The sequence below is a fragment of the Danio rerio genome, chromosome 15 (assembly GCF_049306965.1).
Source record: "Danio rerio strain Tuebingen ecotype United States chromosome 15, GRCz12tu, whole genome shotgun sequence".
In the NCBI taxonomy this organism is placed as follows: Eukaryota; Metazoa; Chordata; class Actinopteri; order Cypriniformes; family Danionidae; genus Danio; species Danio rerio.
Window position 1 is genome coordinate 37,157,308 of NC_133190.1, and position 15,193 is coordinate 37,172,500.

The following is a 15,193-nucleotide window of genomic DNA, read 5'->3' on the forward strand; positions in this document are numbered from 1 at the left end:
ACTTCATCACTGAAAATTGAACTGACACTGTTTTAATTTACTATAATCTTCTATGTAAAGCTGCTTTGACACAATCTACATTGTAAAAGCGCTAAAAAATAAAGATTAATTTAAAAATAGTGGGTTTTGTGTTTCATGTCACAATACATAGATGCTGGTAGTGACAATCGTCTCAGACTAATCGGTGATCAGCGGTGTTTATATGTCATGTTTTGGTAAAAGGTATGGCTTGCTTGGAACCTCATCCATGGTGGTTCTAAAAAGTATCAGGTACTAGATACGAAACAGTGTAAAATCCCCCAAAGCGAGCCACATCGAATTGTATGGTACCACGCAAAAGCATCTTAAACTACAATAAGAAGCCACTTTTATCAATCCAAACTGTTTGAAAGCTTATATTGTCAGCCAAATCAAACTCAATTTTCTTCTGTTTTTATGTTAATAGTTAAAAGATTAAAAGCTAAACAATCAAGAGCATTTTCACAGCCTAATTTGCTCATATTTGCCAGTGGTGCAAGAATTATTGTAGCATGACTGGCACTGTATATCAACAAGCGCTGATTTTCTCAAGAGAAAACTCAGGAGGAAATGTAATGGCATGTTAAGCGAATCCAAATGAAATGCAAACATATAGAAAGTCAAGCAATCCTCTCATTACAAAATAATCCTGAGTTTTCCTCACTCTCACAGCCACATGTGTTATCATAACATCTGCGCTGTTGATAAGAACAAAGCATCCGCGCAATCCAAACACAATGATGGAGAGTGGAGGTTATCTGACAGGCTTTCGGAGGAAACATATGTATTCTGGGAAGGCTAAAGTCCCACACTGGGGTGTGGATGTCTGGATTCAGACGTCAGGACTGCGGGAGCACAGATTTCTGTGTTTTCGAAATACGTTTCAGAAATGAATCAAGGTGAGGGTGATGATTTTCCCAGAGATTAAGACTAAGATGTTTTGAGGTACACGGGCTGGACAAGAACCAGGAAACAAAACATCAAGGGTTTTTCCAACTCCCAGAACTGCCATCAACCACATGTGCTTCACGAAAATGAGGATGAAAAAAAATATAACAAGTTTCTTCAAGCTTTTTAATAAATTTGCCCTCAAGTGCTTGAACTGGACAAGATTATATTTTAGATCTTCAATGTAAGAATTGTTACACACTAAATAAAATCCTTTTAAATAAAATGAAATAAAAAGGCAATATTAATTATTCATTCATTCATTTTCTTGTCGGCTTAGTCCCTTTATTAATCCGGGGTCGCCACAGCGGAATGAACCGCCAACTTGTCTAGCAAGATTTTACGCAGCGCATGACCTTCCAGCCGCAACCCATCTCTGGGAAACATCCACACACACATTCACACAAACACTCATACACTACGGACAATTTAGCCTTCCCAATTCACCTGTACCACATGTCTTTGGACTGCGGGGGAAACCGAAGCACCCGGAGGAAACCCACGCGAACGCAGGGAGATTATACAAACTCCACACAGAAACGCCAACTGAGCCGAGGTTCGAATCAGCAACCCAGTGACCTTCTTGCTGTGAGGCAACAGCAGTACCTACTGCGCCACTGCCTCGCCGCAATATTAATAAAGCAGAATAAAAAAGCTTTATCCTTTATTGTCATTCAATTTTTTTTTGTTTTTGTTTTATCAAATCACAAAATGGTACCAATTTTTCAGACTCGTTTAAGTTCATTTTTCGATAATACCAATTACTTCAATTCTAAAAAGGTTAAGTAAAAAAATGTAAATCAATATTTGGTGCAATAACCCAATTATACTTTCTTTCAAAAGAAATAAAAAAGCTTTAAATGACAATATTTTCATTTGACATTCGGAAGATATGTTATAAAACTTCTCTATAATAAAACAAATACTAAGATTTCAGTCAAACCCACCCCATTTTTCGATAGTTGTGGGTATATATGCTGTATAAACAGAAATATATACTTTTTTAAATATATAAACTAATAATATGCCACAAATGCACTTTTGTGACATTATCAAGTGGTTACAGTAAAAAAGGTAGAGTAATTGAGTTTACATATGTGCAATTGTTGCGCAGACAGAGCAAAATTAGTGCATAAACAGTATTAAAAATGATGTTTGTGTAATGTATGGTGTAGGGTTGTCACGATACTGGAATTCGGTGCTAATCGATACTGAAATTTTAACAACTTCAATTTTCCGCTAAAATTTGAGTGCTGTTTAGCACGTTTTTGAACACCACAGATTTGCCATTGTGATTAACAGAAATGACAGTGATTGGCCTTAAAGGTCATCAGTTCACCAAACTTACCGCTGTTTACTAAGTGTAACTACAGATACAAGGACACTGGAGTGTTTCAAAGTCACGTTGATCAGCTGGTTTGTCTATAAGGTGACATACGAGCGAACCGATCTGCTGATGAATCGACTGATCTTCATGGTTTTAAAACACTCCAGTGTCGCTGTATCTGTGGTTACACTTCAGCAAACAGCGGTGAGTTCTGTGAACTGATTACCTTTACGGCCAATCACAGTCATTTCTGTTGAGCATGTGAAGACAAATGGCAAATCAGCACTGTTTAAGAACTTGCTAAACAGGCTCAAATGTTAGCAGGACTTTAAAAAATTTTCAGTATCGATTGGTACCGAATTTCAGTATAGTATCAACGCTAGTTTGGTGAGGATAAAAAACATACATAAACATTCATTTTGGAGAATGGATGATAGATTTGTTGAAAACTAATATTCTGCCACAAATGCACTTTTGTGACATTATCATATGGTTACAGTAAAAAGGTAGAGTATTGTATTCAAGTATGCGCATTTGTTGCCTGGACAGAGTAAAAAATTAGAGCATAAATAGTTTTGAAATGTCTAAAATTCTGTTTATGTAATGTATGGTGAGTTTAAAAAACATTCATACACATTCATTTTGCAGCATGTATTGGTGAATTAGTGGGAAGCTCTGTATGCAAACTTACCCAAACAATAACTACTGGGTATAAACGAGCATGGTCGATGTCTTCAAAACATTTCACCATTTCCAGCACCCACAAGGAGCTTGATGCACTCGCCTAAAATCCAGACACAAACAATATTTGTGTTATTGTTTAAATAAAGTCTAACTTAAGTTAGTGACTAATACTGTCAATCAAATATAATAAATACATAATCACGATTGGCACTAAACACATTTAGAAAGTAACAAAATCTTTCATTTCAATTAAACTCCTAAAAAAAAAAATAATAAAAAAGCAGTGGAACTTTTTAAACATTGACAGCAACAATAGTACATTAAAGCACCAATCCAATTAATTAGAATGATTTGTGAACAAGATGAAGCACTGAAAACCTAAAGGTGCAGTAGGCGATTGTCTTCAAAACATTTTTTTGTTGTGCTGGTTGAAAGTCTCTTCACATTCCGATAGTAATGATCAAAGTAAATAATCTAAATATTTTTATATGCATTTTTATATTCTGGGTAAGGCATAGGACTAAAAAAATGATGTCCAATTAAAAATCATTGGGTCGACAAATAACTCAATTACGACATGTATCTCAAACTGTCTGTAAACTAATTAAAATTTGTATTTCTGTGCAGCCTCTTCAGATAAGTAGTTTGTGCATTCATTTGAAGCATGGCCACCAACAGCTGACAGAGAGTGACATCAGGTAAACTCAGCATCAACCTGAAAGACTTCCATCTGAAAGACCAACATGGCCTTGTATCCATGAAAAGAAACGTTGTTTTTGAAAGGGCTTCAGCCAAAAATGCAGATTCAGAACTTTTCTAAGTCCTGAGTCAATATCCGAATTAATTTTGCATGCTGGAGGGAAATAACGTTATGCAGTTTAAAGCAATGATCTGAAGTATGACACTATGGTTGAACTTTTAGACAAGCATGTTTTAAAACTATTTTAGTCACGCAAAACTAATGTAGATTGTGTTCTTTTTTATAAAAGGGCTAACATTATATGCACGGAGGTGTTTTTCAGCCACTGAAAACGTCCGGTGGAAGATTGAATATATTCAAACAGATGGGGTATCTTTTACAGCATCGATAAAATAGTCGGTTAAATAGACCCAAGCATTCATATAGTTGTTCAAATGTAAAAGGAGATAAAAACAAGCGGTGTATGACATTTAGCGAGCACAATTGAAAATGAACAGTCACTCGTTGTCTTGATGTTAGTGTAATGTAAAAAGATGACAGGATATTTCTGTTTTTAGCACTCCATTTTTCTGATCTGATTTTTATACAGTTGAAAAACAAAACATAAGTAAATAGCGCCCAACCAGCTATACTGAGGTGAAGTTTCATTTACACTCATACATTCGTTCATTTTTCAAAGCTATTATGCTAACGCTAGCATTCTGGCAGATCACCTACTGCACTTTAACAGTAACAGCAACAGTTACTGATGATAAAAAATGTAGTTTAGCCAACACAAAAATGTATTAAATGTTAAATTATACAATAAATACAATATTTTAGATTCAATAAAAGCATCCTTAATGAACATGTGAGTCTTCTTTCAAATGGGAGTGCAGATACCAGAGTAAATCCACACCAAGTTATTAAATTTTCATTTTGAAGACGACCCATTTTGGAATACTGTAATATTAACAGATGAATCATCCACAATATGAACAGGAATACACATTAAGAACGTCGAATATGATTTATGTGGACTTCAATGTGGAATTACTTTGTGTTTGCGTGTGCTGTTGACGTACAGATATGTGAATAAAGTTTCGGGTTTTGGACAGGTACTGCACATTGCTCTCCTTTCCACATGGAATGACGTCTGTCTCCATCTGAGAAAAAAAAGAAAGAGCCCAAAATCAATATGAGAAGTAATCTCAGAGACAAAAATATTATTTATGAAGATCTAATGATTCAACACACAGATGCTCTACATATGAAATTATATCAAAGTCCTCATATCAAACCATATCCTGTCCCTGGCCTTGTCGAATGTCTTGTACGGAGATGAAATAAACAGAAATAAACAGAAGTGTTTGGCACGGACTCGACCTTGACGAGAAAATTGGAAATATGAAATGGTTATTGGAAACACATGCAGGGACTTATTCGCTCTTGAAAGATAACCAACCGCGGCTTTAGACGAAAACCAGTACGCTCCAAGCTGCGGATTTACGAGATCTTTTCGGCATCTGAACCAGGCTGGGCTGTTGAGGCCACACGAGATGCTGTTTGCAGGTTATTTGCGTGGCGGTGGAGCAAGAATAAGTGCTTCATAATGACTTGAAATCAGATTCATAAAGCCACACACTTGGTCCTCATTAAACGTTAAAGGTCACAAAAAGATTGGGTAATGCTTTCATTTCCAAACACTCAAATAAAATGACCTTTCTGATCGTTTATGCGGATTTGCAAAGGATGCAAAAACAGAAATGTGTTTTTTTACAGTCCAAAGAGTTCAAATTAAACCGCAGCTACGTGTCGGGACTCATTTTAGCTCATGTTGGAATATAATCCGACGTTGACGTAGGAATACATTACAGTCAAGAGTTATGCAGTATCACTGAAATGCCAAGGTTACGTGTAGTCAATGGAATTTTATAGTCTCTGATGGATCAAATGTGGATTTTTGTGTGCATGTGTGTGAGATTTACTTGTGTGGCTTAAGTTGATAAATGCGCTACCTAGACGCTCTCAGCACTTGAACGATCTCAAATTCCTGCAGCTGAGGAATGTGAAGCCCACTCTCTGGCCTCCGATATTAGAATGCATTTTTATCAAGTGGATGATTCTAAATACAAGCGTAAAACTACATCTACATAATCTTTTAGCTGACCAAAGCCATGTAATGTTGCACCTGGGTGGTACTCAGAAGGGTGACCTCTTAGAAAAAAGCTTGGTGTAGCTGGATAAAATAAGGTAGGGGCAGGAAAAAGTTGCCTAAAGGCTGTGTACCCACACTAAGCTGATGGTCTGCTGTTGGGAAAAGTCAGGACATCGGTGATCATTTGTCAGGCTAGTTTGTTTACCTCTGGTTGGGTTCATGTTGTAGGGGGTCTAGATTTAGAATGTAGAATTGGTGTCAGCCATTGGAGAAAGTAAGTGCTCTGATTCAGCATGTTCAGCTACGAATCAATGCACGAGAGCTAAAACTAAAGTGACAAAGAAAAACAAAGAAAAGTCATGAGGGAACACAACAAATCTGATATGGACTATCAGACATATTTGCAAGAAGGGAATTCGCTTATGCAAATATGTAAACTGAAAATCGCAATGTATTTTTTTTTACATTTCGTAATTGGGTCGATACTGCCGTAGTGGTGAGCTTCAGGTTTAACAGGACTGTTATCAATACTCATGCTGTTTCTGTCCCGGTATACTTCGGTGTTAATAACAAAGCTGCTGCTTAACATTTAACATGCAGCTGGTGTTTGTTCAACATACGAGTGGTATCTTTTCGCATGTGCGAGCTGTGTTTATGTGTAAAAATCCATCAAGATGGCTAGGTTCGAAGCGAAACAGTCAAAGTTCTTCTCATAAGCTTTCATAAGGCTGTGGTCTTGCCAAGCTCCTGGAGATTCCTGCATATTCATAGTGGCCCCCTGATGGCCCCAAATTAATCCCAATTTCCAGGAGAGAGAGAGAGAATGAGCGCCATATCACATATAAGTTTTATGAATAGCGCAGTAAAGAAAGCTCTAGCGCAAATCTCACTGATAATCATCTCTCTCTCATAGTAGCATATGAACCTACCATTTAAAGGGTTTTACATTAATTTGACATTACACATACAACCTTGGAAAAGATTTGTGTAGTCAGATTGTAATACAACTTAATGAAACTTTGGCTGAAATATTTGGAAAATAAAATCAGTTCAATTATGTCCTTTTAAAATGATGATTAATAAGCATGTTGCAATAAACTGCAGTTTATATTACCTTTTAGATAGTAAAGACATAATGATTTGGCATATGTTTGTATTGTAAATTATTTATTTATAAGCCACAGCCATATCACCCTGCAGGCCAAGACCGGTGCTCACTGAAGCTAAGCAGACTCAGACTCACTGAAGCTAAGCAGGGCTGAGCCTGGTCAGTACCTGAAAGGGAGACCACATGGGTAAACTAGGTTGCTATTGGAAGTGAAGTTAGAGAGGCCAGCAGGGGGCGCTCAACCTGTGGTCTGTGTCAGTCCTAATGCCCCAGTAAAAGTGAAGGGGACACTAGACTGTCAGTGGGCGCCGCCTTTCGGATGGGACGTTAAACTGAGGACTCTCTGTGGTCAATAAAAATACCATGGCACTTTCATAAAGAGTAGGGGTGAAACCCCGGTGTCCTGGCCAAAGTCCCTCAATTGCTCCTTATGATCATGGCCTCCCAATCATCCCCTACCACCAAATTGACTCTATTACTCCACTAATAGCTGGTGTGTGGTGAGCGCACTGGCGCTGTAGACCTGTGGCTGCCGTTGCATTATCCAAGTGGATGCTGCACACTGGTGGTGGTGTGGAGAGACCCCCCTCATGATTGTAAAGCGCTTTGGGTGTATGGCCATGCATGCTAAATGTGCTATATAAATGCACATTAAATTACATTACATATAAATAAGACCTGCAAAATGTCCTATTATTTTATTATATTATACACATTTCTTGCTGTAATAATGAGTTTATGCAGGGTGAGATGTCTGATAATGAATACGCAACAGTGTAATAGTGAACAAAGGTGGCAACATTAGTAATATAATAAAACTAACAAAACAAGCCCTCCAACTCAAGCGATGCACTGTATTTAGTTTTTAATGTCTCCATACTCTATGCAACTACTTCTGTTTGCTTAGAAATACATTCATTCATTGATTCATTTTCCTTCGACTTAGTCTCTTATTTATCAAGGGTCACCACAGTGGAATGAACCACCAATCATTCCAATCCACCAGTCATATACTTGAAAACACCCATACACTCTTACATTCACACACACTCACTCATGCACTACGGTCAATTTAGTTCATCCAATTCACCTATAGCGCATGAAAACCGAAGCACCCAGAAGAAACCCATGCCAGCACAGGGAGAACATGCAAACTCCACAAAGAAATGCCAACTGGCCCAGCCGGCACTCGAACCAGTGATAGCATAAAATACTATGAAAGATACCATCTCTACTGTTGACTTCTTGTGTTCCCTGTTGACCTTCCTTGTTCCTTCTCGACCTGCTTAAATTTATCACTTCAGTTTTTGTTCTCATGCTCTGATTTGTAGCTGAACAGCCAATTTGAATGCTCTCTTTCACATACATCCTTTGCCAATTCTACTTGCTTAATTGGGGAACTTTCCACTGATATGAGGAGGATGAGAGGCAAAATGTGGATCTTTTTCTTCCAGCGGCACTGTGGCCTTGTAGACCCTTGGCCTCTTTAACCACTCCCCTCCAGCCTTCCTGATCCAATGCTCGATTTCTACAAGCACGCACTCTTAGGAAATGTAGATCTTCTTCTACGTCGTCTAATCACCTCTTCCGTGGCCTGCCAGGACGTCTCCTTCCTTCCGGCTTTAGCCAGCCTGATCTCACGAGGAAACGCAAGTATTTTACGTTTTGTCAGTTTAAAGGCTAATTCGTATGAATTCGTATGAGGTCAGTCGTACGAAATTGTACGGTTTAAAAAGGAGGCTTGGCACCCAACCCCACCCCTAACCCCAACCGTCATTGGGTGGTGAGCAAATCGTACTAAACTGTATGGATTAGATCATACAAATTCATACGAATTAGCCACTAATTCAAAAAGTTACCAATTGCTGTGAGATTGCGTTGGCTTTAGCATGTACACTTTCTTAACCGAACTTTCTGTTCGGGTAATCTCTCTAAGTGGCCCAGTGAATTCAACCGGTTCCTTTTTATTTCTGTGACCAGCTTTGGCTCACCGTACATGTCTGCCACTTCTGCATTACTCCTTATCTGCCATTCACCTTGGTCACAAACTTGTCGATATATCCTCCTCAAGATCTTTTTCTTCCAGGCGCAATTCATCCCGAGCTGTTAATACCCACGTATTACTGGCAAACATTACCACTGGTCATGTGTGGAACACACCAAATAAACGTAGCCTGACACTACACAATAGCTGACCGTAAGCAACAGTAAGTGTGTCCTGGCCCTTAATACAGGCCCTCAGTCAAACATGAAATCAAGAAATGCACATATTCTGACTTTAATCTTCCATTAGCAAGCAAAAATGTTTGCCCATACTGAACATGAGCCTCAGATGAAAGTAGACGACGACCCACTCCAGTTCTTATCAGCAGCATGCGCATGTATGATTATTACATCTCGCTAAAAGGATCACCCTTATCACTCTCTGCTGTCCTTAATAACCAAAACACAACCAGAGCCAATCGTACCACCTGCACGTCTGGAACGGGCTCAACTCGAGTTCCACATCTCAGTAATGGAGACACTGTAATGGGGATTAGATTTACCAAATGGCACTGAGACAAATTCAATTTCTCATCTGTAATCTCCTCCCTTTCTTTCATCTCCCTCGAGTAAGCTCGGTAGAACTGACCCGGGCCGACACCTGGGGGAGCGGCAGCGTCTGGAAGCAATCATCCGTACGGGACGCCGGGTGCTCTCATGTTCGCAACATCATCAAGAGGAGGACATGTGCTTGATGAAGAACTTGGAACAGCTACAAAGGAGGATGGGCTTCCGCTGCACTGAGCCCGAATGGAAGACGTCATATTTCCTTGCAATAGATAATGGATCGCCTACAACATGAAGATACTTTGTCGAGCTGGACCGGCTCCAAAAATAAAAGTGGAATAAATGGGAAGGTGGTCACACTTGTACATGACACCTTATCCATTTCAGCAAGTATACATTTAATGGTATGACTGAAGTATTGCGCCCCACCATCTGTGACTTCTCATAAAGTTACAGGGCAGGTGAAAGTCATAGGAAATTGGGGTGAAGGAGGTTGAGACGAAGACAGATCGCTGCAAACATATAGATACGCAATGCATTCCTAAGCAAAGACTATTTTAACAAAACTGTAAGACGATCGATGTCATCCTTGTTTTACCATGTTCAGATTTTTCTGAAGGGTTTTGGCCAACTCAACAGCTTCTTCTTCAGCTTCTGCGATGATACAGGCTGACACCGAAAGAGTCTCTGAAAAAGGAAAATGAAAATAATGTTTCAAAAGAAAGTACTTTTTTATTTTTACTTTTACAATTCAAGAACGTTTTATCTGAAGATAAAATAGTGTTTAATGTAGGGAGACAATTCTAAACATTAATAAACATAGATTTTAATGAAACATTTAACAAAACTAAAAAACTAATATTAGTTTATTAAAACTGTTTCAAAATATAACAACAAACAGCAACATTTCATTCAAAATTTTCTAAGTGTGGGCTTATTTGACGGGCTCAGTCATTACTAAAAAATAAAAATAAAAATAGCAAAACAAAATCAATTGAGTCAATAATTTATAAGATTGGAATAAAATATAATAATGACAAAAAATCATTTGACCAGATTATTTACATATGAAAATATGACCCTCGACCACAAAACCAGCCTTATGTTGCCCTGTATAAGTCAAAATTAATGATTTTTCTTTTATGTCAAAAAATTATGTTATGAATACATTTTGTAAATTTTCTACTGTAAATATAAACTCACCGGCCACTTTATTAGGTACAGCTTACTAGTACAGGGTTGGACCCCCTTTTGCCTTCAGAACTGCCTTAATCCTTCAGAGCATAGATTCAGCAAGGTACTGGAAATATTCCTCAGAGATGTTGGTCCATATTGACATGATAGCATCACACAGTCGGCTGAACAACCATGATGCGAATCTCCCATTCCATCACACCACAAAGATGTTCTATTGGATTAAGATCTGGTGATTGTGGAGGCCATTTCAGTACAGTTAAGTCATTATCATGTTCAAGAAACCAGTGCTTTATGACATGGTGAGTTATCCTGCTGGAAATAACCATCAGAAGATGGGTACACTGTTGTCATAAAGAGATGGACATGGTCAGCAACAATACTCAGGTAGGCTGTGGTGTTGTCATGATGCTCAATTGATACTAATGGGCCCAAAGTGTGCCAAGAAAATATCTCCCACACCATTACTCCACCACCACCAGGCTGAACCATTAATACAAGGCAGGATGGACCCATGCTTTCATATTGTTGATGCCAAATTCTGACAATACCATCCGAATGCCGCAGCAGAAATCGAGACTCATCAGACCAGGCAACGTTTTCCCAATCTTTTATTGTCCAATTTTGGTGAGCCTGTGTGAAGTGTAGCCTCAGATTCCTGTTCTTAGTTAAAAAAGGGGTCCCCGTTTGATCTTCTGCTGCTGTAGCCCATCTGCCCAAAGGTTTGATGTTTTTGACGTATTCAGAGATGCTCTTCTGCATAAATCGGTGGTAACAAGTTATTTGAGTTACTGTTGCCTTTCTATCAGCTGGAACCAGTCTGGCCATTATCCTCTGACCTCTAGGATCAACAAGGCATTTACAGTACGTCCACAGAACTGCCGCTTACTGAATATTATCTCTTTTTCGGACCATTCACTCTAAACCCTAGATGGTCGTGCGTGATAATCCCAGTAGATCAGCAGTTTCTGAAATACTCAGACCAGCCCGTCTGGCCCAAACAACCATGCCAAGTTCAAAGTCACTTAAATCACTTTTCTTACCCATTCTAATGCTCAGTTAGAACTGCAGCAGATCATCTTAACCATGTTTATATGCCTAAATACATTAAGTTGCTGCCATGTGATTGGCTGATTAGAACTTTGCGTTAATGAGAAGTTGGACAGTTGTACCTAATAAAGTGGCCAGTGGGTTTCTCATTTTTTTATTTGTAATGCGCTCTATACACTCGACTCTATACATTTAGTACAGTATTTAGGTTTTTTGAAACCCAGATATTCAAATAGTTATATCTCTGCCAATAATTATCCTATGCTAACCAAGTATGTTGAGTATAATAATGATGTATACATCTCTGGTTTTCTAGTCCTGGGTCACAAATAGTAAAACAAAAAATTTAATAAATAAAAACCAAAGCTCATTTTATATGGTCAAACGTTCTCTAGTAAAAGACAAATAAATAAATAAATAAATAAATAAATAAATAAAATGTTAAAAAATATATTTACGTGTTTGTTTTGTTTATGACTGTGGTGTTTACATAAGAAATAAAAATTAAATCCAAAGTGTGATTAATGTTTACCACTTCAGGCATTTAAGGATTTTATGATGTTCAAAAGCTTAATCAGAGGAAAATAAATACACCCAGTGGGACGCTTTATTGTAAAGAGAGATCTCTGAAAGTGGTAAGAGGTCCATTACTCAGCCAAGATTACAACATTTTTATATCATTTGTTATTTTATTCTACTTGAGCTGGCATTCTGAAAATGGGTTATAAGCCAACAGCAGCTTAATACACTGGTTGAATAGACAGAGACATGGAAACTACTAAAATCATGCACCCATACAACCACATATTTACCTTAAAACTAAAATGTTTAATTCTTCAACTTCAGTTTTCCCTTTGTTTGGTCAACGAATATCTTACGGTACAATATTCTGTAATTTCTCTTAAAAAGATTGTATATAAAAAGACAGCATGTAGACATCTTGAAATATCAGTTTGCTTCTGTGGTTCCCAATCTTTCTTTGTATATTTACATGCACATTTCTAACAGTTTGTGTTCATCCAAAGATGTCTCTAAGTGAAAATGATCTATTTTGACTGCTACCAGTTAAAATGTATACTCAAAGCATTCTGCAATAACAACAGTGAATGGCAATATTGTATTCCCAGCAATGACTAAAAACAGTGGGCTGTAAAATATTTATTTCTACAATACCTTTAATAATAGCCTCTGCAGCTGCTAGATCTCGCTTGTATGTTACCTACAAAAAGTAAAAGTAAAAAAAAAAAACATTAAAGAAGCCACTATAACATATTATAAAAAAAAAAAAAACAACAACGAGTTAAGATATTATTTCGGCAAATTTTTGCATCAGTATGAAGTATTAGCATGATGCTTCCCAAATGTATATGCACAGACAAGACAAGGCTTTCATAAAAGTGTAGTGTTGTAATCACCTGTAATGGTAAATAGTAATAAAGGGGACCTATTATGCAAATATCACTTTAATAAGAGATTTTGTGTGGCAACAGTCTGTAAATAAAATCAGCTTCAAATGATAAAGCTGTATTAACTTTATTTTTTTATAATCGCACTTCATAAAAAATCTGCAGAAACACTTTGGTTGACTCTCTCCCTTTGTACATGTCATCAGAAGGAGAAAGCCCGATGAACTTAATAAAGCCCCATTAGTGACGATCTCTCTCTCATTAGCATAGGACATCAGTCTTGTTTTTAAATCTGCCACTATGCTGACATATAGGCATTTAAAGATCCACCTTATTTTGAAAAGAAAAATATCAAAATCTAATCTAAATTTAAAGCGACAGTTCCTAAAATGACACAATTAGGATCAAAGCTTAAAGGGGCAGTTATAAAACCTTATTTGTGGGGTATTTTAAGCTGAAACTTCACATACAAACTCTAGGACATCAGAAACTTATTTTACGTCTTGTAAAAAGGGGTATAATAGGTCCCCTTTAAACTTTTTTTTTTACTTCTATTGAAGCTTAAATGGTTATTAACACTAAAGGCCCATTCTAACTTTAAAGATAATAATAAAGATGGTTCTAAAAATCATTCCCTAGAACAATTGTTATAGCTAATAAATAATAAAACACTCAAAATCCATTGGAATCCATGGAAAAGCCAGTCAGAGTCCACAGGAATATAATGGTGAACGGTAAAAAGGGCTCGCGTAATTTAAAACTAAAGATGTCACTGTGGAGAAGCACATTGCTTAATGTTAAGCCCAGTTTTCAAAGATTATTTATGACAATGATTATCTTAGAAACAATCAGTTACACCATGGGAAATTATGATAAAAAAATACATGGAAAAATACAGTGGAAGTTATGCAACCCTGGCAGGCAAATTGAAGCATAAAAAAAAGAGCATCTTTGTGTTGCCTACTTTAAAAACTCACCTGATTGTTTTTCTTGCTTTTATTTCTCTACTACAGTGCTTGTAATCACTAAATTCAGTTTGAATTCGATTAATTACAAATTACACAAGCTGGGTTCACTGGTCAGATGTGCTGGTTACAAGGGGATATTGCAAAAATCCTAAGCTAAAAATAAACATTATATAATAGTTTAATATAATAAAATAATAATATAATAATATTTAAATTTAAAGTGAACTCTACCAATTCACATTAGACTTTTCCCCTCTATTTCTGTGTTTAAGTCCGTTTTAAAGACTATTTTAGACCGTTTTATAAGATCTATTTTCTCTCACTTTTAATACTCGATTATTGTTTTATTGCTTTTTCTTTCGTCTCTGTCTTTAGTACTCCTATGTACAGCACTTTGGTCAACTTTGGTTGTTTTTAAATGTGCTTTATAAATAGATATTGTATTTTATTGTATTGTGTTGTGTTGTGTTGTAATGTATTGTATTGTATTGTATTGTAGCTTCTTGATAGAAGCAGACCTTGCACTACATTTCAGACACATGCCTGATTTTGATTGGCCAATCACAACTCTTAGAAATAAACCACAACTGAATCAGATCATTTCAGACAGAGTAGGATCAGAAATGCCGCAATAATATGCAGCTAGTGTTGGGTAAGTTACTTTAAAAAAGTAATTTATTACAAATGACTAATTACTACTATAAAATTCTAATCTGATTACATTACTAATAATCATGGAAAAATTAGATTACTAAGTACTTTACTTTAAAGTTACTTTTAAAACATGTAAAATATACCTATAAAAATACAAATCCAAAATAAACAATTGCAGCTCGAGTTCTTCAGCCATATAAAAGCACAGGCTTATTAACTGACGTTGCAGCAGAAAATGTGATTTAAAAAAAGCATTGTTTCCTTCCAAAAAATATATTTGTAACGCAAGTATTACATTGACTTTAGTAACTGTAATCAAATTACACAAATTTAAAATGTTATTCATTGCATTACTGTGTTCAAAAATGTAATTAGAATACAGTGACACGTTATATGTATACAGCATGTGAAAAAAATGTAACCTTGTCAGCCTATTGTTCAACCAGTAC

At 36.8% G+C, this 15,193-nt stretch overlaps 1 protein-coding gene across 9 annotated transcripts in view; it reads right to left on the bottom strand.

The window, feature by feature from the left end:
* crppa (CDP-L-ribitol pyrophosphorylase A) overlaps positions 1–15,193 on the bottom strand; it is a 74,094-nt gene that overhangs the window by 34,420 nt on the left and 24,481 nt on the right. For 7 of the 9 annotated variants that reach the window (XR_012390598.1, XR_012390597.1, XR_012390599.1 and 4 more), the window contains 4 exon segments: positions 12,890–12,935; positions 10,071–10,159; positions 4,742–4,822; positions 2,985–3,077 (listed from right to left, as the gene is read on the bottom strand). Coding sequence is in view for 4 of the 9 variants with exons in the window: in XM_073923353.1 (XP_073779454.1) it covers positions 2,985–3,077; positions 4,742–4,822; positions 10,071–10,159; positions 12,890–12,935 (309 nt within the window). In the remaining 5 variants the exon portion in view is untranslated. 9 annotated transcript variants of the gene reach the window in all.